We start from the raw sequence: 25,486 nt of genomic DNA, 5'->3' as shown, positions 1-25,486 counted from the left end.
TTCACGTGTGAGGCTGGCCTGTAATTTTCCTCTCTTCTGTTCTTGTCAGGCTTTTGGTATTGAGGTTATGCTAGACTCATGAGTTGGAGAATGTTTCCTTTTTGGGTTTTATGTTCTGAAAGAGTTTGTATAAGTTTGGAACTCTTTTTCAGCATTTGGTATAACTTATCAGTGAAGCCATACAAGCCGATAGTTCTTGTTGATGAAGATTTTTGGCTACAGATTCAATTTATTTGAAGGTGATAATACTATTGAGAATTTGGGGTGATTTTTTGAATCAGCCTTGCAGAGTTATATTTTCTAGCAATATTTCCATTTAATCTACATTTTCATATGTATCGACAAAGTTATTCAAATGTAGTAGTGTCTCCTTTGTTTTTCTGATTGGGTGTTCTCTCTCTCTTTCCTTTTCCTTTATCTAACCTGCTAGAGATTTGTCAGTTTTAATTAATCCCTTCAAAGAACCAACTTCCTGTATGTTTTCTATTTCAAGTTATGCCTTTGTCTTTAGTATTTCCTTACTTCAGCTTTCTCCCCACCTCCCCAGCTTTATTGAGATGCGACATAAAACTACTTCTACTTTCTTTGGATTTATTTTGCTGTTCTTTTTCTAACTTACTTCTTGAGATGAATGCCTAGATCATTCACTTTTAGCTTTTTCATCTAAATTGTGCATTTGAAGATACAAATTTCTCCTAATTACTACTTTAGCTTTATTCTACCAGTTATGATATGTAAAATTTTTATCATCCTGTTCCAGCTATTTTCTTATTTCCATAATGATTTCTTCTTTGATCCGTGGGTTATTTAGTAGTTCATTAAAAGACTTCTAGACATACAGGGCTTGTCTAATTATCTAACAAAGTTGCATTGTGATAAGAATATACATTTTAATTTCAACCCTTTGAAATGTTTTAAGACTTTAGTCCCAGTTTATGATTAATTTAAGAAATTCTATGTGCTTAACGATAAGATGTATTCTGCAAGTGTTAAAAATAGTGTGTCTTCATAAACAAACTTTTGGTTACCAAAGGGGAAAGGGAGTGGGGGAGGGATAAATTAGGAGTATGGGATTAACAGATACAAACTACTATACATAAAATAGATAAGCAACAAGGATTTACCATATAGCACAGGGAACTATATTCAATATCTTGTAATAATCTATTATGGAAAATAATTAGAAAAAATACATAAAACTGAATCACTTTGCTGTATACCTTAGACTAATACAATATTGTAAATCAATTATCCTTCAATTTAAAAAAACAAGATAGAAAAATAGTGTCTTTTCAGAGCTTCCCTTTCTGCCTGTAGGGGAATGGGAGATGGGAAGAATATTGTCTATGTCCATTTGGTCAAATCTGCTAATCTTAATGTTCAAGTCTATATTATTCCTAAGCTTTCATCTGCTTTTTTCCAAAGATTACTACACAAGTGTGTAAAATTTCTCACTATGATTGTGGATTTATTTCTCCTTTGAGTACTGCAGAGTTTTGCTCTATATATTTTGTTATTTAAAATCATAATTTATTCCTGATGAATTAAATATTTTATTACTATGAAGACCCTCTTTATCTCTAGTATAATGTTTTCTGACTTAAGTTATTATGTCGGATATTAATATTGCTATAGAATTTTCTTTTGGTTGGCATTTGCACAGTATATCTTTTCCCACTCTTTTACTTTCAACCTTTCTATATCCCTTTGTCATGTTATTGGATGCAAAATAAACTGAAATCTAAATATACGTTATTTTCCATCTAAAGTAGATTTTAACTAGAGCATTTATTCCACTTACATTTAATGTAATTACTAAAACATTCGGGCCAAAATCTACCCTTTTAGAGGGTAGAAAATATTTAACAAATGATTGACAAAGACCCTGAATCTAAGAACAGAAATCTAACCACTCAGAATGAAGCTGGCCAGTATGCAGTACTCAGACTCTAGGCTGTATGTCAGACTGCCCTGTGGGGAAAAGATCAATGAAATCTGGGCTATATCACTAACCATTTATACCATTAACTACCATTAACAAGAAATATTTAAAATTTTACATAATTTGAAGCTAGACACATTCATTTTAAAGTTCATATGGAGAAAAGGCAGCAGTTTACAGAAGAGTAATGAAGGGAGGACTAACCTTCTCACACATTAAACATACTATAAAGCCTCTATAATAAAACAGTATGGCACCAGCACATCAATAGACAGACCAGTAGAACAGAACAAAAAGTCTAGAAATAAACCAGGGCACATGGGAACTGAGTGTTTGATACCAGTAGCATCTCAAATTGCTCAGGACAAGATGGACTTTAAAAATATATTTTGGGACAACTGGATGATCATTTAGAAAAACAAAATTGGATCCATACCTCACCCCATATACAAGAATAAACTCCTAATGAATTCAAGATCAAAATGTAAAAAAAAAAAAAAAGAGAGAGAGACCATTTTTAGTAGAAGAAAACACAGGTGGAGTTCCCTTAAATTCTGGGGATGGGGGTGGGAGGGGAGCTTTCTGTTCCTCAAGATCCATATTCAATAAAAGACAGATTGATAAGTTCAACTCCAGAAAAATTAAAGCAAAGAATGTTGCATGGTTAACCACCCCCAAATATTTACAATATACAGCTGACCCTTGAGCAATGTATGCTGTTTCCTGTATAAGAAAGAAGTGCAGATATATGCACACACACACTTTTTTTGTAAAAAGAAACACAGGAGGAGAAGTCAGTCACTAACAAATTGGTTACTTACAGGGATGAATGGGATGGAAGGAATACAGAAGGAAAGGAGATAATTCCTTTTTCTACAGTTCTGACTTTTAAATCATGTTATGTTTTACATAGTCAAAAACTGAAAAAATTCTAAAATTGAAAATAAGTTAAAAGTCAAAAATGAACCTAATCATATATCACATTAGTAACATAACCACAGAGAAAAAGAAAATATTTAATACAAGTAACTTTTGAACACTTTATCTATCTTGAGTGGGATGTGATCCAAGGACAAAAAGAACTGCAAAAATCTTGACCACTTATTGGTAAGTTTGTTGATGACAGTGGTATTAGGGTAGCAATTTCAAAACTGTCATTTATTGTAGGACTGAACAAATGGGTAAATATATTGATGATGCTGGAAATCAACATTCTCACTACAGGAAAATAGGGATGAGACGGAGAATATATGTGCGTTTGTGTGTGTGTATACATATATGTGTATATATTTGTACATGTGTGAAAAATATTTATTTATTTCCTTGTTCTTTCTACTGAAAGGACTTAGGGGCAAAGACACACCAGTAGCAGTGAGCATACCTAGCACCTAGCTTTCTAAATACCAATCTCCACTAACCACAACCAGGGTTCCTTGGAAAAATGAATGAGTCTAAGGCTGGAATGAGGGAGTGTACAAAATGAATGTGGGCCAACATTTTTGTGCTCCTACATAAAAGATGACTGGGTAAACTATTTTACATACACACACACACAAATGTAAATAATGAAGAAGAGATTTATAAACTGAAGTGGAGTGATTTTCAGCATATCTTAGGCAAAAATGCAAGGCACAAAAGAATATACATATTGCATAAAGAGAAAAGGAGGTTTTCTTTTTTTGCTAAAAGAAACACAGCAGAGTGTTCAAATGCTAATGTGGATAGATATGTCACAAGAACACAGGGGCCAACTTGAATGAACTCTCATTTTGAGCATTAAAATGAATAATGACAAGCATGGATTAAAACACAGCAACAACAAAAATTCATGGGTCCATATCAGTACGAAACTGACAAACATAGATAAGCTGCAGGAGAGAAGAGAGATTTTCTTTACAGAAGAATGCCTATTAATAAATGTAGACAGAAGGATAGAAATAGAAAAATCACCATTTTAAAATCATCAGAGTAATAACTGATTCAATCAAGAATCATCAGTGAATGCTAAAATCGTGGGTGAAAGATGGCTGAGGAATAAGATACGGAGAAATCTGACACCACCTTGACCAAATGATCAAACGTAGCATCAGCAATAAAGGAACAAACTGATATCAGGAGCCTCCTCATGGGAAACACTGACATAGGCACAGCCCTCATCTAGGCAGGCCTCCTGTCCCAAAATTCAATGTGAATATAATGACGAAACAATCAGGCAAATACAAAGTGAGGCACTTCTGGAAAACAATTGATCCAGACTTCTAAAATAGCAATGTAATGAAAGACATCAAGAACGGCTGAGGAACTCAGCTAAAGGAAACCAAAGAGATGTGATAACTAAAAGTAATGCATTATCCTTGATTGGATCCTGGGTCTGGAAAATAAGAACAATATAGGAATAATTGAGGAAATTTGAATATGGTCTGTATATTAGATAGTAGTATTGTATTAATTGTCATTTTCTCAAGTGTGATAATTACATTGTAATTATGTAGGCAAATGCCCTTATTCTTAGGGGACACAGGAATTTGTGTGAAGTGCCGTGACATCTCCAGATATCTTTCAGATGATTCAGGGGGAAAAAGAGATGGAGCAGATGTGGCATATGTTAATGATTGGTGAATCCTGGGGAAAGCATATGGGTGTTCATTGTACTATTCTTGCCATTTTTCTGCAGATTTGAAATTTTTCAAAATAAAAGTGTAGGCGGAGTTTACATCAAAAATATTTCTACAAGTAAAGATTTATGAGCTCTAAAGGAAGCCTCCTTATTTTAAACGATTTCAATACAGTTAAAAAGATAAAAACCAGAATCAAGCAAAAGACAAAAACCACACATACACACACACACACACAAAAAGATTAATAGATTTGACTATGTAAAAAATTTAAATAAAACATGTCTACCTCAAAAACATAGGAATACAAAAACTAATAAACTGGGGGAAAATATGGAACAAAAGAAAAAGGAAAAGTGACAAGTTGGGTATAGGGGTGAGGAGTAACACACATAGGAGGCCATAGCTAAGCATGGGGCTTGGAATTGAGGGATCAAGTACTAAGTGGGGTTCAAAGGAAGGAGAGTTTGAAATGTGTATTGAGGTAGGGCAGGATGGCCATTGAATGAGAAGCTGCCATGAATTGAGGGTAGGGAAGAGTTTGGATAGCAGACCAATTGGTTGGATCAGAAGGAATCATGAAGAAAGTCTAGACTGGGGTTCCACCAGCACCAAAGGTGTGGATGCACTCGATTACATCCATGATGGCAATGATGCCCAGGGTCTGCCAGCCAACCAGGTACACTTGGCCTTTTTTCTCCAGGCTGAGAATGGGGCAGAGGTCAGGACATGAGAGGAGAGATCACATTGAAAATAGTCCAGAGATCAGAGAAAGATACCCATGCAAGAACACAGGAGTAAACAAACAAAAAGCCTACTATGACCCTCAAACACGCAGACCCGCTACCCTCCCCATGTTAACATGTCTCGTAGGGTCTCCCCTGCTCTCAGGACATTTCCCACCCAGGCCACTTCCCCTCTCCAAGTACACATCCACACACCTGGTGCTGGCTTGCTTCATCAGGGTAGCGATCTTGGGGCTTTGACTATAGGTAACCTAATAAGCTCATTCAAATGTCCGCAGGATTTCCAAAAGACATCTTGGAGAAAGGTCACCAGCTCCCAGGGCAGGCGCAGGGCTCCCTCAGAAATCCTATGTACTTCCCAGGCTGGGGAAGGCACAATTCCCTTAAAACTAAGTTCTGCCGGTGGAGGTGCAGTAAGTTGAGCCAGATTGCATTCAAGAGGTACAGAGAGGGCTTCAGCAGGCACAAAACTAAAGAACAGAAAGAGGGACAGGACATCAAGAGCACTGGGAGAAGAAAGGGATCAGAGAGTTGATGAGGATGTAAGTGAGCAGTGCAGAAGCTAGGCTAGAGACCCTGGGAAGGGAGGGAGGCCCACAGCAGGATGAACTCTACCCTGCATGACCTGGACCATCCCCAAATCAAAGACTCTCGGAAGCTAGGTTAGCTTTGGATGTCCCAGATGGGCATAGGGATTAGGTCCGGACCTGAGGAATTGAGGGTCCATTGGAACCAATCCAGACTCTGTGACTGTGTGATGGGGATGGCAGCATCCCTCTACCAGCTCCTTTCCCAGGGGAAAAATCTGGATCTGCCATTCCCCCACCTGCACCACCCGACCCGCTGCCTGACTCTGATCTCCCTGTGGTCCAGATCCTCCCTACCTCTGAGATGCTGTGATGCCGCGGTCCACAGTCTTGTGAGCTGCCATTAACAGGGTTTTCAGCAGGATCTTTGTGGCGCTTCCACCTTTCATCTGGGAGGAGCCATTGAGACCCTCAGGCTGAGGAGGTGATGACACCCAGGAGAAATCGGGAGAGGAAGGAGGGTCCTAGAGTTTACTAGTTAGTGACCACTGTGCATGCAATCTGGTTATGGCTCTTGGACACGTGATCTGTTAGTGGCCACCGGGCATGCATCTGTAGGACCTGTGGCCCCCAGTGTGCGCTGTGAGGAGGAATGCTGGGTTGAGGGCTTAACTGAGAGAAGAGAAGAGAGAGGGAAAGGGCCACCTCTGGTCATTTCTGTGGTATATTTAGGACTTTGGAGAGAAAGCCAGAGTAATTGGGCCTCCTGTTGGCTGGAGATAAGGGTTTTTCAGAGATTTTTTTTTTCCTGAGAGCTTTCTGCCCCTTCCATCCCCCACTTTTAAAATAGTTTGTTAATCCAAACATCACATTTCTTGTTCTTTGGGCAGGCCAACAAAGTAGTCATTGATTGTAAGATACAGACACAGGTACAGATATAGAACATGACACACCAAAGAGCAAGAAGAATGATAAGAGCAGTGTCTGAGAAAAGGAGATTAAAAATAAGTAACTGCAGAGAGGAGGAGAGACGAGCACCTGGGAGATGAAAGATACAGAACTTGTGTGTAATACAGAGTTCCTGACTTCCTGTCTTGAAAAAAGAAAAGCAAGGAGAGTGTCACAGGTGTACCCATCCCTGGCCGAGAGGGGCAGGGGCAGGGATTTGACTAAAGTTCTTGCGAGGTCAAAGGAAGGGCAGACGGCGCTAGTGAGATACAGCCGCAATCCAGTGGAGGGGAAAATGGAGCAGGAGTGCTGGAGGCTTAGAAGGCCCACACCAATTTTGTTTTCTGCTATTTCTGTTATTTTAGGGCCCTTTCTCCTTCATTTCAGGCACCCTTTTGGTCCCCTTTTACAGAAGAATGAAACTATATCCCTTTTTTTTTTTTTAAATAGTATATACTGCAGATGACCTGCCCAGATCCCTTTGACTGAGTGGTTTACCCAATCCCAAGCTTTTCTTTTTTATTTTTTAATGGAGGTACTAGCAACTGAACCCAGGACCTTGTACATGTTAAGCATGCACTTTGTCACTGAGCTATACCCTCCCCCACAGCATCCCATTCTTCCTAAAGCCCGTATTTGAAATTTAAACATATAAAAGAGACATAAAGCAATTCACCAGTCTGTTCAATCTTTTCTACACACAGATGCAAAAGAGCTTCTTTAAATAGAAAACTACTGTAGACCATTTAGGTGTTTAATGATTACTGATTTAAGAGACAGGGTCAGAATGGAAACAAAACATCTTAAGGTGAAAAATGAAATGAGAAAATAGCATTTGGTTTACAACATTTTAGTGGACATACAGCATCAGAAGTTTAGACAATATGTAACAAGAACCTAAAACCAGAGGCCCTAAGTGGCAAACCATCCTGAGGTAGGGGTAAGGGGCAGGGGTCAGGGGAGGTCTTACCCCATTCGCAGGACTGAGCATAAAAGCTACCTGTTACTCTTGCACCTTCTGCATCCGCTCTGCTATTTGTTGGAATGTTGAACTCCAACCTTCAATGGGGTCACTTCTGGGGTCCACAGAGAGATGGGGGGATCTCTGTGAGGCTCTAAAGGAAGGGCCTCACATGGCAGTCGAGATCAAAGACCACATTGGGATTGGGGTCAGAGGTCAACAGTTTCCTAGAAGGTTGTGCTTTGATGCTCATAGGGGCACTGTGTCCCTGAACTCCAAGGCTGAAGGTTAATAAAACATTCAGCAGTTTAAGCCCAGAGGAAAGTCAACACTCAGGCTTAAAATTCCAGCCTGAGACCAGAATTTTCTTGTGTCCTGGTCCTCCCACAGGTCCTATTGCCATGACCACACCAGCCACACCTTCTGGAGGCCCCTGGGGGAGCGTCCATCATCCAAATATCAAAATCACCACCTTATTTTCAGTCTTCGTGTCTATCAGAAGCCTTTCCAATTCCTGGAAATACATTCTGAAAATCTCTCCAAATAGGGAACCCCTCACTACCTGAGAGAGGGATAACAGTTCCTACTGAGAGAACCAAGCCGCACCGTCTGAAGCGTAGAACCTAACACCTGGGAAACAGCCCTTCAATAAATTAATCAGGAACAAAGCAATGTGTGGATGAGGAGAGCAACAAGCTTGTTTTCTGCTTAGGTGCAACCATGGAGAAGAATGGGGAGCATCTGTATTGGCTCTCCTGGCTTTGAAAGGGGATAAGTTGTGAATCCCTCATCGTGGCAGGACCTCAAAGAGTTACTTCTGTCTCTGGCCTCCCTGACTTCCTCTTATCATTGCACTCCTACAAAGATTCCATCCCTTCTTGAAATACTTTTATATTTTTTAAATCTGTATCATTTCTAGGACAAACAAGTATCACAAGTTACACCCAATGGGTAAAGTGTTTCCAATAATTTGTCCTCAAACTACTTGTGAAACTTCCTAGAGACCTAAGACAGAGGAGACCTAAGCAGAGAGAGGAGACTGTTTATTGTGTAGTTTAAAACTGAGACTCCCAGAGTTGGCTGGTCATCAAAATCACCTGGGGAGGTTTGTTTTGTAATAACTACCCATTTTGGGGTTCCACGCCCACCCTGAGAGTCCACTTCAGTAGTTCTGGAGTAGAGCCCAAAAATCTGTAGTTTTAAAAAGCTTCCCAGACGACTCAAGATCAGGCAAGTTTGGGAGCCACTGATTTAAGGAAAAACTGGAAGATCTCCACGCCTACATTGTTTGAAATCCTTCATTTCACTTAGTCACAGTGCCTGAAATTAGCATCCACTGCAGCAGATACATTTTTGGTGAAGGAAAGTCCTCCATTAAAAGAGATCAAGCTCATTAATACCTTCATGTTAATTACACTGCAAGCCTGGAATCTGGGAGTTGAAAAGTTACCCCAGAAAGAATTCAGCTGTCCCTCTCCCCAAGACCACCACTAAATACACAAAGCTGCTCTTGAGTAATCAACAAGCCTTCACTGGAATACCTCCAGAGACAGGAAGCCCTCATCTTCATTGTGCGGCCCACTCCAATGGTTTATTTAGCAGACTTTCCCAGGACTGGCTGTGCATCTGAATCTCCAGGGATGCTTTCAAAAAATAGGTATTTAAAGGCCTTACCCCAAACCTACAACATCAGACCTCTCCCACAAGGGTAGTTCTTATTTTTTTAACAGACCCAAGGCAGTGCATGCACAGAACCACACCTGAGAATTATTGGTTTAATGTGCCGACCTTCTTTGAGATGAAAGTGGCCATTTAGAGAACAAGCGGGAGGTGGTTTGGAGGCACAGGGATCTCAGAAAGGGGAACAGAGTGGCAGATGTGAGTAGCCAGAGGGGACCAAAAGGATGCCTGCAATGAAGAAGAAAGGGCCCTAAAATAAGGGATCTGGGCAAAGGAGACTAGGAGGCCAGTGAGCACCCATTACTCCTTTGGAAAGATGCTTGCGCTCTACCACAGATGAAAGTACAGATCTTTGTGGTGTGCATTTTCCTGACCCCATACTATCCTCTGACCCTTGTTTTCCTTGCTTCTTCACTCTCTGCTTTAAACGTATGCCTTCTTCTATTTTAGGTATCCTTTGTAAGCTACCTTCAATCCTTTCTGAAATGAGAAAAACAACCAACAAAAAAACCTCATAAGCTTAGGAATATTTACTTTATAGTTATTTTAATAATTTGAGATTTGGTGAAAAAGACCCTATTTCCCTGCCCTCTCTTTTGTGATTGTACTATAGATTTTCAGATTCCCCTCCTCACTAGCTTCCCCCAGGGGGCTGGCCAGTTTCCACCTTTCATTACAGAAGGCTCACCTGGCCATGCTCACTGGGTTGAAGCCAATCGGGACTGGCAAAAAGACAGCTGGGTTATCCATGCAGTCATCTATCTGGCCTGCCACAAAGGGAGCCTGATAGTAGGGAAAGAGAAGAGGGTGTGATGAGGGGGGTTACTCTAGTGCATCAGGACCCCCCCCCCAATACTTGTTTAAATGCAGATTCCTGAGCCTAGCTAAAATCCACTGGATTGAAATTCAAATGGGAGGGCCCACGGCCCAGCATTTTTAACAAGTTCCCCCAAGAAAATCTTCTGCATGTTAAGGTTTGAAAATACTGAACAAACTGCAAGCTCCATAAGGTCCGTGTCCTAGTCTTCTCGTGTGCCTCATTCCACATGAATGCTGGGGTCTAGTTTCTGCTCAGTGAATTTTTGGAGTCAGAGTCAAAGCTGCAGAGTTGAGAGGAAACTTGAGGTCATCTAGTACAATGCTTCTCAAACAAATTACCTGGGAGTCTTGCTAAAATGCAGATTCAGACTCGGTAGGTCCAGGGTGGGGGTTGGGGGAGCTGAAAGTCTGCATTGCTAACAAATCCCAGGTGATACTGATGTTGCTGGTGTAAGGACCACACTTTAAGGAGCAGAGGACTAGTCCTAGGTCAGCTTTTTCTGTAAAGAGCCAGAAAGTAAATATTTTAGGCTTTTGGGGTCCTCTGATCTCTGTCCAACTACTCAATTCTACTGTTGAAGTATGAACGTGGCCATGGACAATATGTAAATACAAATGGCTTTGTTTCAGTAAAACTTAATTTACAAAAACAGGCAGCAGCTGGACCGACCAGCCAGCTTAGTTTGCTGACCCCTGGACTAGTCCATCTATTCTGGTTGTCAAATGGATTGGTACATAGTTATTCTGATAGGATTCCTTCCCCTTCGTCCCACAGTCATACCACTGGATCCTAATTAGTGAGAGTAAAATCAAAATTCCTTAAGAAAGCCTTTCTGTTTTCTAGCTAAATCTAGATAAATCTTGTCAATGTATCTTCCATGCTATTCCACTCCCACCCCCTTTCTTCCTGTAAAATCGACCCACCCAGCCTGTCTTCACACTTACATAGAGTCTCACCGAAATGCCAATGATGGTCACCCAGCTTCTTCCCAGCAGCCACCTAGGAGAGGACAGGTGAGGTAGTGCCACCAAGAGGACTCTAGGATACAAACCTATTGGGCAGGGATGTCAGGGCAAGAGCCAGGGCAGGGAGTGGGATATTGGGGCTTTTATGTCTCCATGAGAAGCAAAGGACAGAGGTCTCTGGTTGAGTGTCAGTGGAAAACACAGACCTTCTTCAATTTCTCAATCCCATCCAGGGCACTATCTTCTGTCCCCTCCCTAGAGGCCACCATAGACCTAACAGGACAGACTCAAGGTCAGTGGCACTGGTTGGGATGCAGAAGCCTACAATTTATTAGGGCTGGCTGCTTTGAGAGAAGGGAATGAAGGGAAAATTATCACTGAATGGATACCTACTATTTGTCGGGCACCATGATAAATGCTCTCTAGGGTTGAAGAACTCAAATACCTACAAGGGCTATTCAGGCAACATAAGTATGTAATGTGGGCCAAGTGTGAGGCAATAAGGAATGGTGGGACCAAAGCAAACTGGACACAGTCTCTATCTAAAATAATTCAGATTAAATTTTTTAAAAACATTATTCAGGCCAAACACAATATTCGTAGGCTAACCTGGCTTACCTGTCACCTCCGGCAATGAGGAGGGGTGTAAAGAGGTCTCTGTCCTAGACCTTTCATCAGCTGGTTAAAGGAGACCTGCGAAGGGGGAGAGAACGTGAAATAGTAATGTCGGTGAAGGAACGATTATCTTGGATTTTCAACACCTACAGGGGAGAGGCTGTATAATGATTCTCCAGGCCAGTGCTTAAGTCAGTACTGCTTGGAATCTGGCACTTAAAGATGCTCCTTGGAGATGACTGACTTGAGGTGCTGGGATGGAGAGACATTGACAGTAGACCAGGGGCTCAGATGGGCTCAGCAGAAATGGGACTCCATAGTGAGATCGAGGGTTTGGAGAAGACAGAAAGCTGGAGCTGGAGGGCTCCACCTAGGAGCTGAGTTACGATGAGCTTTATGGTCCTGAGTGTCACCCTGAGAAGGCAGAAGGAGCAAAACTGGGGATCAGAGTACTCACCGACATGAAGAATGCCATCCTCCCAGAGGTGCCCCCTCCACTCAGCCCCACCAGCCCCACTGCCTCCCCCCAGGCTCCTGAGAAAGGAAAAATGCCTAAGTCTCCAGGACCCCCCTCAGGTTGAGGGAAGCACATTCTTTTCTTTGTCAGTAACAAAACCTCCTTCTTGTTACAAAAGTGAACAGAATATAGCCACTGTGGTGCAGCAGAAAGAAACCTTTGATTTGAGAAAGAAACTTCAGTCTGACTCCCAAGTCTGGCTACTTATTCAAATGCTTACTTATTACAAAAAGGTCTGAAAGCAGCTTTGTCATTCATAGATAAATAGAAAGATAGATAGGTAGGTAGATAGATAGACAGACAGACAGACAGACAGACAGAATCAGCATTATCCAGCAATTATTAGCTAGTGTATTTCAGTAAGCTACTGTGATTATCTTAAGTCTTTGTTTTCCCATCTGAAAAAAGTGGAGACAATAACACCAACTTCGCAAGTTTTTTGTAAAGGTAATGGGTGTGAAAGTGCATGGTCAACTATAAAGTATGAAGCAGTAATAGTTATAATTACTACTGATTAATAAGATGATAATAAGGACCCCAGAGAAAGGACTGAGAGAAAGGAGAACTGAGGTCTAAGAAAGTGAAAAATAGAGACCAAGAAAAGAAAAAAGTAGATAGGAAGACAAGTTTAGGCAGGTAGCAGATGGAGACTTGGTACTTTCAACACTTCCTGAACTTTTCCAGCCACTTGTACCATGGTGGTCAGAGTTGACTCACTGTAGAGTCTCTGTAGGCAACAGACAGACATCAGCAGCCAAGAAAAAGGACAGTGGACTAGGGGGTGATGGGTGAAGTGGAGGTTCTCTCAGGATTTCAAAAATTAGGGACCATGGTCTGAGAGGGCAGATGTAGAGGTGAGGTTGGGGTTGGCTTATGTATTTGTGGAGTGAAACAAAGGAGGATGGGCCTGGGTCACCTGGTAGGTGTGTATGACTTGTCCCTCCTCCTGGAAGATCTCAGCATCACATTGCCCCAGCAGCTGAACAATTTGCTCAGCATCTGCTTTGTCCAGATCCTGGGTCGGTGGGTTTGACTTCTCTGGATTGGCAGGGCTGCCTCATACCCAGACAACATACCCAGAGGGAAGAGGGGACAAGGTTACAGGCAGGGAGCCAAAGCCTCATTCACGCCTGCTGAACTGGAGGTGGGAGTGGCAGCAGGCACAACACTGGGATACACACACACAAAGCATTTAGCTTGCACCTGGTATTCTGGGACTATCAGGGAAAGAAGATGAGGAAGGAAGATGGGGAGGAGGAGGGGGAGAACAGAAACCCAGGGTGGAGGGAAGTCTAGATGGGACAGGATTCTAGGAATCAGTGCAGAAGGCCAACATGGAGAAGGGGTCTCAACTCCCACTTGCCAGGTTCTGGTGTCTCAATCACATGTTGAAACCATTTTGTCCCTGGCATGGTCTGATGCTATGGACACACCCCTGTACCTGCCTCTTCAGCCACACAAACTCTTCTGTCACACTGACTCTGCTTGCAGCTGGCAGGGCCTTATCTGAGCCACAGTAATGATTAGCCCAAGTACTCTGGCCTCTCTAAGCACCACACCCTCTCAGCGCCTCTGCCTGCACCTTTTCTGTTCACTAGGCCCCCCCCCAACCCTCTGGTCACCCCAGGGGAGCTCCTGAGGTCCCTCTTTGCAGCCTCTGCTTTGCCCCCTGAAGAGCAAGACCCAAGTTCCTAACTCTTGTCCTTAGTACAATGTCCTCTTCTCTAGAGAGCCTGGAACCTGGAAGGACAAAACCCAGGCCCAGGGCAAAGAGAATCCCTGGGCATGAGTGCTCTGGAACCAGGATGCATCAGGAGGCCAGAGATCAAGAGCTTCAGGGTCAGCAGAGGTCAGAAGACCTGGACCATGGCTTGATCACAAGCTCAGCACACACAGTCCTCCCTGCCCCAGTTACCCCATTTCACTCTCTCCTCTCAGAAGAAAGGCAACAGAAGCTTTAGAGCCCCAGGGGTGCACATACTGAACTGGATGTTACAGGAGAAAGTGCCACAGAAATAGACATACTGCCATGAGAATTAGAAACCAAAGCATGTGCCCTAAATACAACTTTAGCCAACATTTATTTACACTGAGCAATGCACTTTTCACATAGAATATTTCATCAGATGCATTAACACTAAGATGATATCGACACCTTCATTTTTCAGATGATAAAACTGAAGCTCAGTCTAGAAGTTAAGTCAGTTGCTGAAGATCATACAGCTGACAGAATTGGGACTCACACCCAGGTTTCAGCCAAACTTAAGGATTTATGTGTTTATTGAGTGAATGAAGTAACTAACAAATTACTGTGAATTAATAATAATCTTTCATTCACACAGTGTTGTAAGATTTATAAAGATCGTTCCCCAACATTGTCTCATTTGATCCTCACAACAGCCCTGTGAGGTTTTGGGGGCTCTGATTTACAGGTGGGAAACCTGAGACTTAGATTAACCTTTTCCTCCAAGGCCACACAGTAAGGCGCAGAGCTAAGACAAAGGTGGTTGTTAACTTCCCCTATAAACCCAGGGCTCTTAATAATCGCCGTTATCTCCAGCTGTTAACATGCCAGACACATAGAAGACGCTCAATAAATATTTGCCTAATAAGTGAAAGAATGAATAAGAGAATGAAGGGAATCAATATCAGATTATGAATGGGGAAGGCACTTAAAAGCTGACGCAGTCTACAAGTAGGAAATTGTCAAAATAATTATTATCTCAATCACTCTGTCCCCTCCCGCACCGGAGGTGGAATTCCTCTTCCTAACTTGGATAATTCCATCCGGGGTAGGAGGGGCCTCCCAGGTGCCCGAGACCCTCGCACCTGCGCCTCTCCCATTCCCTCTCGCCCCACCCCCACCCCCACCCCCAGCCCCTACCCCGCCCCCGGGCTCAGCTGGTGGAGCCGGATCGGAAGGGATGGGGACCCGGGAGGCCGCCAATGGGAGGGTCGTGGGAGGAGCCCCGAAAGAACCGGGTTGGGGGGGCGGTGATGACGGCGGCGAGAACCCCAGCGGGGCGGGGCGGGCCGGCACGTCCTGGCCGGGCTGCGGCGGAGCGAGTGGGGCCAGCTCTGCAGAAGGCGGCGGCTGGCTCGCCGGGACGGTCACATCCCGCTGCAGGGGCCGTCGGAGGCAGCCGCACTGCCTCCCGCACCGGGGACCTAAGCCAGCCGCCAGACCGCGCCGGCACCGCCCCCCGCTCTCGGACAGACTGTGCGGCCAGTGGAAGCTCTGGGGGCTCCGCAGCCCCGCGGCCCGCGCTCGCTACGTCTCCGCCCTCTGCCCGCAGCTCGGTCCAGCGCTGCCCGCCTCGCCGGGCCCGCGCCGGGATGGGGTAGGGGCAGCGCCACGGAGTTGGGCGATGGGCCGCCCTCTGGGCACCGAGCAGCCCCCCGAGGCCTGACCGCGAGGACTGGCGGAGGTGGGTGTGGGCAGGGCAGAGCCGTGCACTGGGGGCGCCCGGGTGTTGCGGGGGCGGGGAGGGCATGGGGAAGGGGGGGTGCTCTGGGGCTGCTGTGGGCCAAGGGGGAGAGCTGCCTACCACCAGTGCGTTCTGGCTAGTCCTTGACCCCCCACAACTCCTGCCGCCTCCAGGAGCCCCGCCTGGATGTCAAACGGATGCCTCAGTGCCTCCCAGCGGACTCGGTGGGGACCATGGCTTCACTGATGCCCCTCTCCCCATATCTAAGCCCCACGGTCCTCCTGCTGGTCAGCTGTGACCTGGGCTTTGTGCGAGCGGGTGAGTAAACGGGGAGAGGAGCGGGTTGTCCCAGAGCTAGTCCGTGGGTGGAACCTGTTAACTTGTTAACACACTGGCACCCACAGACCGGCCTCCATCTCCTGTGAATGTGACAGTCACTCACCTCAGAGCCAACTCGGCTACTGTGTCCTGGGACGTCCCAGAAGGCAACATCGTCATTGGCTACTCCATTTCCCAGCAAGTATGAATCACCCTTCTGCTCCCCCAACTTGTGTCCTTGGATCTCAGAACATTCCTCGGGTTACCTCCCCTACCCCTTCCACGCTCCCCTCCCAGCCAGGGGAGAATCTGGGAGTTGGGTTCCCTGGCTCAAGCTGCCCTTTTCACCCAACTTCCTTGGAAGGCTTAGATATTCAAGAGTCCTGGGTTGAGCCTTGTGGCCCGGGACCAGAGTAAGACTGCCCTCTGCTCTCATCTCCCTGCAGCGACAGAATGGCCCTGGGCAACGTGTGATCCGGGAGGTAAACACCACCACTCGGGCCTGTGCCCTCTGGGGCCTGGCTGAAGACAGTGACTACACAGTGCAGGTCAGAAGCATTGGCCTTCGAGGAGAAAGCCCCCCAGGGCCCCGGGTGCACTTCCGAACTCTCAAGGGTTCTGACCGGCTACCCTCAAACAGCTCAAGCCCAGGTGAGAGTCTCAGTTATTCCTCACTCCCGAAAGCTTTGGATTCTCTGGTTATTTACCTGGTCTTTAGTCTCTTGTTTACTTCCCCAAAGCAAGAAGCAGTCTAGCTTAGATGAATAGAAGGATGATTTAATTCATTGTACTGCCAGGAAAGGAAGGGAAGCAGGTTGGCAAGGGACTGGGTATAGACAGGCTGGTAACAAATTGGAGGAAGGGCTTTTAAGCTTCCTTTTACACAGCCTCAGTTCAGAGCAGCTGCAGCCTGCATGAGTGAGTACCTGTCCTGCAGCCCTCCTGCTTTCTGGTCTCTAACCACTTGTCCACCAACAGCTTCCCAGAGAGGGGCTACCCCAGGGCGACACTGTGATGGGTCAACTGTAACTCTAATTCCCCGCATCTCCATCCTTAACTGTCTGCATAGACATAGCTCTCTAGCTGCTCTCCATAACCTGGGGTCTGTCTCCTTCCTTCTCAGGTGACATCACAGTTGAGGGTCTGGACGGAGAGCGACCACTGCAGACAGGAGAAGTGGTCATCATTGTGGTCGTGTTGCTCATGTGGGCTGGTGAGTAAGCACCTGGTGGGGGGCCAGTGATTGAGGGAGTGGGGCTCCGTGAGAGAGGGAGGTGGTGAAGGTTGTCAGAAGAAAAGGGGGTGAGAGCAGTGGCCTGGGGAGATGTTTAGTTGAGGGGGATGAGCAGGAAAAGTTTGAAGAAAGGGAGAGGAGGCTGTTGGGAGCCCAGAGAGGATGATGAAGAGGGGGTGCTTGTGCATGAGCACCAGGAATTCAAAGATTTTCTTTGCAGATTTTCTAGAATCTGCATGGGTATCTCACTGCCTTTGGAGGCTGTGAGTGGGGAGGTCAAGATCAAGGCTCGGATTGTACTGTTGTGTTTCAGCTGTGATTGGGCTATTCTGCCGTCAGTATGACATCATCAAGGACAACGACTCCAACAACAACCCCAAGGAGAAGGGGAAGGGGCCGGAACACAGTCCTCAGGGGAGGCCAGTGGGGACAAGACAGGTGATGTGGGGCCAGTGAGGGAGGGAGGGAGGGGTGATTTGGCCTCTAGGAGCAGCAAGGAAAAGGGAGAAGGGCACAGAAGGGCAGGAAAGAGGGAGAACAGAAATTCTGGATGGAGGAGGCTATCACCTTCCTGAAATTATAGACTCAAGCCATCTTTTTTTTTTTTTTTTTTTTTTTTTTTTGTAGAAAAAGTCACCATCTATTAACACCATCGACGTATGAGTGAAGAAACAGAACCAGAAGACAGATGCACTAACAACCTGGGGATGGGAATGGGGTCAGGGAGAGCCTAAGATGGTGATCTACCCAAGACTGAAGGATCCCACAGTCTCCCAGAGGGTAATGACACTCCCACAATCTCAGGCCTGGTATCCATCCTCTTTGCACTGTGAGCAGGGCCAGAAGGTAGGTCTGTCAGGGTCTGTGCCCCTGGACCTGGGGAGTGGACATCAGGTGGGATATGTCCTTCCATCCCCCAGGTCCAGGGGAGAGTCACTTGTTTAACTTTATCCCATTAGGTCCCAAATGGGGCCCTCATTTCACCTGCATCAGGACTCTCAGCATCCCCAGCTGCCCCTACATCTTGCCTCTGGGTCTCAGAGAGGAGTGTTTCTGTGGGTACTCCCCCTCCCCCAGCAAATAAAAGGAATTGTCTGGGCCTGGAGGCAGATGCTGCACTGCACTACTCCAATGTCTTCCATGGAGCCTCAGGTGCTCCCCCTCTCACCTGGCAGCCTTTCCAGCTGCTGGTGATCTCACCCCTTGGACATTTTTCCAATAAAGTTTCTTGGACAAACTGGAGCTGACTCTATGGTATACGTATAGTATGCTGAAGACATTTCTCCACTGTCTCTCCCTTGACTACAACTGCCCCTCACACCACCACCAACTATACAGGAGCAAACTCTTATTCTAAGGTGTTTGCCTGGAATGGGTAGAGAAGGGCCAGAAAGGAGCATAGAAAACTAGAGTCCTAGTTCCTTTTGCTTTGATGGGTGAGAAAGGGGAGAAGGAAAAAAAGAGAATATAAATTCTTCCTGCACCAGTGGAAATTAAGATTATGTCACATGAGAGGGTCGGTAGCCTTTTTATCTTCACTGCCCACATCAGCAGCCCAGCTCCTCACCATTTATCCCTCTGACTTCATCAACCCTGAGCTAATTTTCAGAAAAGGACTGAACAGTGTCTTGGGACAAATGAAAGAGCAGCTACACTAATGGATCCCTGGGTGCCAAGTGCTCCTTTCCTGTGCATTCCTGTGCCTCTTCTTCCCTGCCCTTACTTTCCCTTTTGTCTGTTTGTCTCTCTGTTCATTCAGTCAAAGTCAATAATAATTGTAAAGTATAAATGAGTTTATATTCACTATCTGCCACTATATCCTGATGAGGATTCTGGAAATAAAACGGGTTGGAACTCTTCTGTCAAAAGAATTATAATTTGGGCTCTGGAGCCTACTTGTTTCTGTGAAGATAGGGACTGTCCTCTACTTTTTCCTAAGTTCCAAGGGGGGTTGGTGCCAGTGAGAGAAATACTTGTTGACTTTTGCAACCACTATGGAGGAAAGGCATCAGAAACAAGAATCTGTCTGGACAGCATATGCTACACTGTCTGAAGGGTTACAGTCTTCTCAATGTATGATCCTTCCAGAGGAGGCTTATAAATAACTCTCCTTTTCTGCATCTTGATCTCTCTGCTATGTTGTAAGAAATTAGACCAATAATTCTGAAGGGGACCCCAATCCAAATGAAGATCAAGAAGTCAGTATCTTTTCTACTTAACCAAGCTCCAGCCTCCATTATCACAAGACTTAACGTATCAGGTGAGCCAAGCTCTGGTTTGCCCTCTGCCCTGACCATAAAAGCATCCTGATCTAAGCAGCAGTCTTTAACCCACCGTTACCCAATTCAGAAGTAAGGTAACTTACTTCTCTCTGGCCACTGGTTCCAAAGCACTCATCTCTCAGACTCTGGACACATCATCATTTCTGGGGATGGGAGTGTCACAGGATATATAGTAACATGGCAGGGAGATAGGGAGCTAGAAATTCAGAAGGAATATAGATGCTGTTTAAATACCAGCTCTAGGTTGAGTTGCGGTTTTGTCCTTTACGCATTTGTGTTAGTTTAGGCAAGAGACTCCTCTAATCCTGAGTCTCCTGTTATGTAAAATAGGACTAAGAATGCTATCTCTTTCAAAAGGTAGTTTTGAGATTTAAATGAGATAATACATGTACAACACTTTGTACTGTACCTGGCAGACACATACTCAGTATTCCCTGTTAGCTATCATTATCAGCCTTGTGATCCCATTGCAAGTTATATAACCTATGTCGGTTCAATTCCATCAACTGGAAAAGGCCTATAATAGCAACTGCCCTGCTTTCTTCCAGGGTTGTGAGGATTAAAAGCATGCACTCCACCACGCTTACGTACATCAAAGAGCGAGAGACTTCGATTACGTAGGACCGGAGTTGCGGGAGGCTTGTGGGCGTGGCTTGAGTTTGGGTTTGCATGCCGCGACGGGATTGGTAGAGGAGAGGATTCATCATGCCCTCTCAGGGTCCCGCCCTAGATCTCACGGCGCCTGCGCACGTTCTGTTTGCTTCGCCGCGAAGCTACGTGGTGACCTTGCGACGCTTGTTGAGCTCCGGTAGCATTGGCGTCAGCGGCTGTCGCTGCAGCTGCGTGGCGGGTTGTCCAGGTAACCACGGGTGTTGTTGCTGTCTGGTGGCATCTGAAAGACAGGTGTTCGTCATGCAGTTGAAGCACCTGAGGACCCTGCTGAGCCCTCAGGTGAGGAGTCGCGCGCCTCTTCCCTCCCCCGTTCGCCTTAATGTTCCAAGAAAAGTGGGGGACTGAAGTTTTAAAACGTTGAGCGCCTACTGTGTGCAGAAGACTGAAGGTTGTAGCGATGATTTGGACTCCTCTCTGTCGGTAGAATGTTGAGTGGGCGAGATGAGCCGCTAACCACCGCAGCTTTCATTATGTTCCCTTTAACTAATCAGTACCAGGTCGGGTCTTGGGGCTCTAATTAGTGATTGCCCTTCCCTTCAAGAGGCTCGTACTAGAGAGGGAGGCGCATTTGTAAACAACGAGCACAAGTCTACACCGACTTAAATAAGCGCTTTTGGGTGCAAGCCCTACAGAGGTAGTGCAGACGACCACACTTCTCGTTCTGATGGTGAAGATCTCAAATTCTGAAGAGGCATGGGCGCTAGGATAGGAACCCTGGAACATGATGACGAATGGCTGGGTTTTGGAGTTAGGAGAGCAGAATTCAAGCCCTAGCGCCACGACTGCTTTAAGTAAATGACCTGATACCGCTGACTTTAGCCCTTATCGCATAGTCTTTCTGAGCACGCATCCAAACTTCTACATTTGAACAATGGGAGTAATAATAATCGCAGCCATAGACTAAGCGGGGAAGAGTTAAAGGAGGTAGTATACACAAGAGAACATTGTAAACTGAAAAGCAGCATGAAAGCTGATAGACGAGAGAAGGACATTCAAAATGCAAAGGACAAAATAATACAAAGCTAGTAAGAGTATCAGCCATAACTGAATGTTTAAGGTGTACCAAGGCAGTATAATAAAGAAATTAGAATTGTGGATTATGGAGTCAGACATGCATGGGTTTAAATCTTGGTTCTGCCATTTACGAACTGTGTATGTAAGTTTGAGCAAATTACTTAACCTTTCCGTGCCTCAGTTTCCCCATCTGTAAAAGATGCATAATAATAGCATCTACCTCAGTTATGAGATAAAATTAGATAATTCATATGAAGTACTTAGCAAGGAGAAAGGAGAATTGATTGATTATGGGAATCAGAAAGGCTTCACAGAGAATATGGCATTAGGAGGATAGAAGGAAATTAGAACAAAAAAGAGATGTGCTCATTGCTCAGTAAGCCATCCCCTGAATCTGTGATTTTAAAATTCCTTTATTACTAATGGAATAATTGGAAATGAAATCCTCCTTCAATCTCTCAAAATAAGATGATGTCATGATGTAAGAAAGGGCTGAATGTCCAGGATTGGGCAAAACGATGAAGGAAGATGATCAGCAACAATTGGTGAGAAGCCCCCAACCATTCTACCCTAATTTAATCAAGAGTTGGAGAGGTCTAAAGGCGGTGGTGTGGCTATTTTCTGACTCTGGTTTGAGGATATTGGTAAAAAAAAAAAAAAGCCTTTTTACCTCTGACTTTGGAGATAGGTAGGTTAGGAGTGAAAAGTAACAATGTTTTAAGTTAGAGCTCTAGAGCCCAAATAACTAATCAAACAACTGGAGCAGAAACTAAATTCTTTATTTCAAGGTGGGAAATCCTTAGTACACCACAATAGACAACCAGGGCTGGTGGTGGGAGGGACAGATATGACAAGAATAATTCACTGAGAGTTGATCACCTCTCACTTGGGCTTCTATGAAGTGGATTGTTAAGGAAAAAAACAAAAACAAAGTGATATTGTTTATCTTAAGTCTCAACTCTGGTTATTTTACTCCCCATTCCAGAACTTTCACTGTCTCTTCCTTTCCTACGAAATAAGCCTAAACTTGTTAGCCTAGCTTCTAAGACCGTTCCTGAACTGGCCTCAGTCTCTTTCTTGCCTTACCTTGTCTATTCTGCTAGTTATAAAACAGTTTCAACTAAATTAAATTACTGTTTATTGACCAAGACTTGCCATTGTTTGTGCCATTCTTTCTACCACAGATAATTTCTCCACTCGACTGTATCCATTCTTAAAAGCTTAATGTTGATCATTTAAACAGAAAATTATCTAAGGCTTTTCTAAACTACTACAGTGCTTTGTATGTGCCTCTCTTATGGGACTTTTCCCATTTTTGTGCCATCTTATTAGATCCGTGGGCAGGGACCATGTTTTGCTCTTTGTCTCTCATCCCTTGGCCAAATGCCTTGCTCTATAAGGTACTGAAAAAACATTAACTGAATGAATGGCTAAGGACCAAAACTTAGACCAATTGCCTTTATTTCAATAGCAGACCTGGGATATGAGGGGATGAGGAGGCCATTGCAGGGACACATTGTTACAGTTGATTTAGCATGTCACCTCTTAGTGCATTTGCGTTATGGGTTTCTAGAAGCACTTTGCTCTCACAGTCTAGGGCTTTATGGCCTCGGAGAAGAGGATGGATCATGGGCATCTCTTTGTTTTAAGGTCTTTGATAGGAAAATTGACAAAAGTCACACTAGAAGTAATGGAATTCGAAATGATTTTGGAATTCTAGGCCAGCACCTGGGTTTATTTTTGCCCTCTTTGTCTCTGCAGGATGGAGCTGCAAAGGTCACCTGCATGGCATGGTCCCAGAACAATGCCAAATTTGCTGTCTGCACAGTGGACCGAGTGGTGTTGCTGTATGATGAACATGGGGAGCGGAGAGATAAGTTCTCCACCAAACCAGCTGACATGAAGGTGAAGAGAATACTCATGTGTACTTTAACCTGTTGATGGGGCCTTGTAAACCTGGAAAACTAACCAGCTTCCTAGCCACAGGCATGGGAAATGGCCTGCCCTTTTCTCAGTATAAATCCCTCAAGCCCACTATAGTCATACATACACCTTGTAAGTATACTCATTGCTTATTTTTCTTTCCTTTCCTAATTTTTTTTCTTTCTGACTCTTAGTATGGCAGGAAGAGCTATATGGTGAAAGGCATGGCTTTTTCTCCTGATTCCACTAAGATTGCCATAGGACAGACTGACAACATCATCTATGTCTACAAAATTGGAGAAGACTGGTGAGGATAGAGACTGGGAGATGGGGTGGCCTAGAGAAGAAAGAGAAGGCTGGAAGCAATGCCTCACTGGGGAGGAGGAACAGAGAGGATGAGGAGCCCCAGGTAGGGGCGTGGAAGGCAGAGGCCTTCTGGAGTCTGTTGTCATTGCTTCCCTACCTTTGCCTGCACCGCATGTTCTGTAATCCCATCCCTGGAGGAATCAGTCTTAGATCTACAAGGAAACCCTGTGAGATCCTCTGGAGCCCGGAGTGATGTTGTGTCTTTGTTATTCTTCCAAATATCAGGCTCCTTCTAATGCCTCCTTGAAGGGCTTCTGTGGAGTGGTAGGAAACACTAACGGGCTAGGGACAGTATCTACAATTCCTTCCCCGCACTCCAGCATCTTTTGTGGCATCATTTGTGACTTATGGAAATGGTTTTTAACATGCTTCCTCCTTTTGTTTGGCAGGGGTGACAAGAAAGTCATCTGTAACAAGTTCATCCAGACGGTAAATCTCAAACCAGTCCATGGGAGTTTAGGAAGAACAAGCATGTATCGATATATCTGCTTATAAATACAACCAGGAGTTGCATTTGTTAACATCTGGCTCTGACTTTACCTGCTTTGTGAATGGTGCTGCCTGGCTGCTAATCCCTCTGTGCTTTCCTCTTTAGAGCCCTGTCGTGTCCCGTCCTGTCCTTCCCTACAGGCAGTTGGGGTGGTAACATGTGGCAGACTGTTTAGGTTCACGTTGTTATCAGTGTGCTAACATGCAAAGACAGATTTATCCTTTTCATTCTCTCTTTCTTACAGAGTGCTGTTACCTGTTTGCAGTGGCCAGCAGAATATATCATTGTCTTTGGACTGGCTGAAGGGAAGGTAAAGGAGGGAGGAGAAACAGAGGATTGGTTATGGATGGGGATAATTGTTCTAAAAAGAGCAATGTGGTAAATCTCTCTTAGGGTCAAGTTGCGTTCTGGGGGAGACTACATAGGGACCAGTCTTTGTTTTTTCTTTGTCTTTCCTTAGGACCTGGGTGAAATTGAAAGTAGCCTAACCCGACTTGTGTCCATTCTCCCATTTTCAGGTTCGTTTAGCAAACACCAAAACTAATAAATCATCTACCATCTATGGGACAGATTCTTATGTGGTGTCACTGACAACGAAGTGAGTAAGGAAGAGTGGTATCCCAAGAGCTTGGAAATGGTAGGAAAAGCTATGAGGGAGTGTGGGCTGGGAGACCATAGTATGATAGATGGGGAGGACTGGTAGCAGGAACCACAGGTAGGGTAGCGTTTGACAGAGAAAGGGGACTTTCTTGGTGAAACAGAACGCTCTAATCTCTTCCTGTTTTTCTCTCCTTTCCTCCTTTTCCCCTTTTTTAGTTGCTCTGGGAAAGGAATTCTCTCTGGTCATGCAGATGGCACCATTGTTAGGTATTTCTTTGATGATGAAGGCTCTGGAGAGTCACAGGTATGAACAGAGTATGCTCTGGGATAGAGGGTAAGGAAATCCCAACAGCTCTCCTAGAGGAGGTTGGACATCTAAGGACTTTAGATTATAGTGCTGGGGGAGGAGGCTAGAGGAGTGAGATCTCAGGGAGAGAGACGGATGGGGCCACAGAGAGGATCAGAGCCTAATATTTATGGGAAAGCATGAATCAAGTGGAAGGGACCTTGAGGCACTGGGAAACAAAGACTGAGAATAATGAAAAGTGAAAATTTTTTTCATTTATATAAAATATATATTTTATATATATTCATAGAAAAAAGAATGGTTTATTCTTGAGAGAGAAAAGATGGGGGATTAAAGATTTTATTTTATTTTATTTTATTTTTAACATTTTTTATTGAGTAATAGTCATTATACAATGTTGTGTCAAATTCCAGTATAGAGCACAATTTTTCAGTTATACATAAACATACATATATTCATTGTCACTTTTTTTTTTCGCTGTGAGCTACCACAAGATCTTGTATTTCCCTGTGCTAT

At 44.5% G+C, this 25,486-nt stretch overlaps 3 protein-coding genes across 6 annotated transcripts in view; 2 read left to right on the top strand and 1 right to left on the bottom strand.

The window, feature by feature from the left end:
- Positions 1-18,556, top strand: part of FNDC4 (fibronectin type III domain containing 4) — a 48,454-nt gene extending 29,898 nt beyond the window's left edge. The window contains 7 exon segments of the mRNA XM_010948472.3: positions 15,938-15,996; positions 15,998-16,082; positions 16,169-16,284; positions 16,529-16,733; positions 17,206-17,295; positions 17,630-17,754; positions 17,944-18,556. Coding sequence (XP_010946774.2) covers positions 15,938-15,996; positions 15,998-16,082; positions 16,169-16,284; positions 16,529-16,733; positions 17,206-17,295; positions 17,630-17,754; positions 17,944-17,979 — 716 coding nt within the window. The 3' untranslated portion in view covers positions 17,980-18,556.
- GCKR (glucokinase regulator) lies at positions 107-13,755 on the bottom strand. The gene is given in 15 exon segments (XM_074341832.1): positions 107-5,261; positions 5,499-5,597; positions 6,188-6,306; positions 7,749-7,854; positions 10,108-10,202; positions 11,184-11,216; positions 11,218-11,238; positions 11,411-11,477; positions 11,823-11,845; positions 11,847-11,897; positions 12,277-12,335; positions 12,988-13,063; positions 13,253-13,377; positions 13,380-13,408; positions 13,690-13,755. Coding segments are annotated over 15 exon segments (1,077 nt in total). The 5' UTR covers positions 13,749-13,755; the 3' UTR covers positions 107-5,146.
- Positions 18,557-20,351: 1,795 nt separating the features above from the next.
- Positions 20,352-25,486, top strand: part of IFT172 (intraflagellar transport 172) — a 33,610-nt gene continuing 28,475 nt past the window's right edge. For all 4 annotated transcript variants that reach the window (XM_010948473.3, XM_074341822.1, XM_074341823.1 and 1 more), the window contains exons 1-7: positions 20,352-20,549; positions 23,046-23,189; positions 23,402-23,514; positions 23,963-24,002; positions 24,308-24,373; positions 24,582-24,661; positions 24,880-24,967. In XM_010948473.3, coding sequence (XP_010946775.1) covers positions 20,511-20,549; positions 23,046-23,189; positions 23,402-23,514; positions 23,963-24,002; positions 24,308-24,373; positions 24,582-24,661; positions 24,880-24,967 — 570 coding nt within the window. In that variant the 5' untranslated portion in view covers positions 20,352-20,510. The remainder of the gene's footprint in view (positions 20,550-23,045; positions 23,190-23,401; positions 23,515-23,962; positions 24,003-24,307; positions 24,374-24,581; positions 24,662-24,879; positions 24,968-25,486) is intronic.

This window comes from Camelus bactrianus, chromosome 15 (genome assembly GCF_048773025.1).
Source record: "Camelus bactrianus isolate YW-2024 breed Bactrian camel chromosome 15, ASM4877302v1, whole genome shotgun sequence".
NCBI classification, from domain to species: Eukaryota; Metazoa; Chordata; class Mammalia; order Artiodactyla; family Camelidae; genus Camelus; species Camelus bactrianus.
Note: the sequence above shows the minus strand (reverse complement) of the source record. Positions and strands in the feature narration are given on the sequence as shown.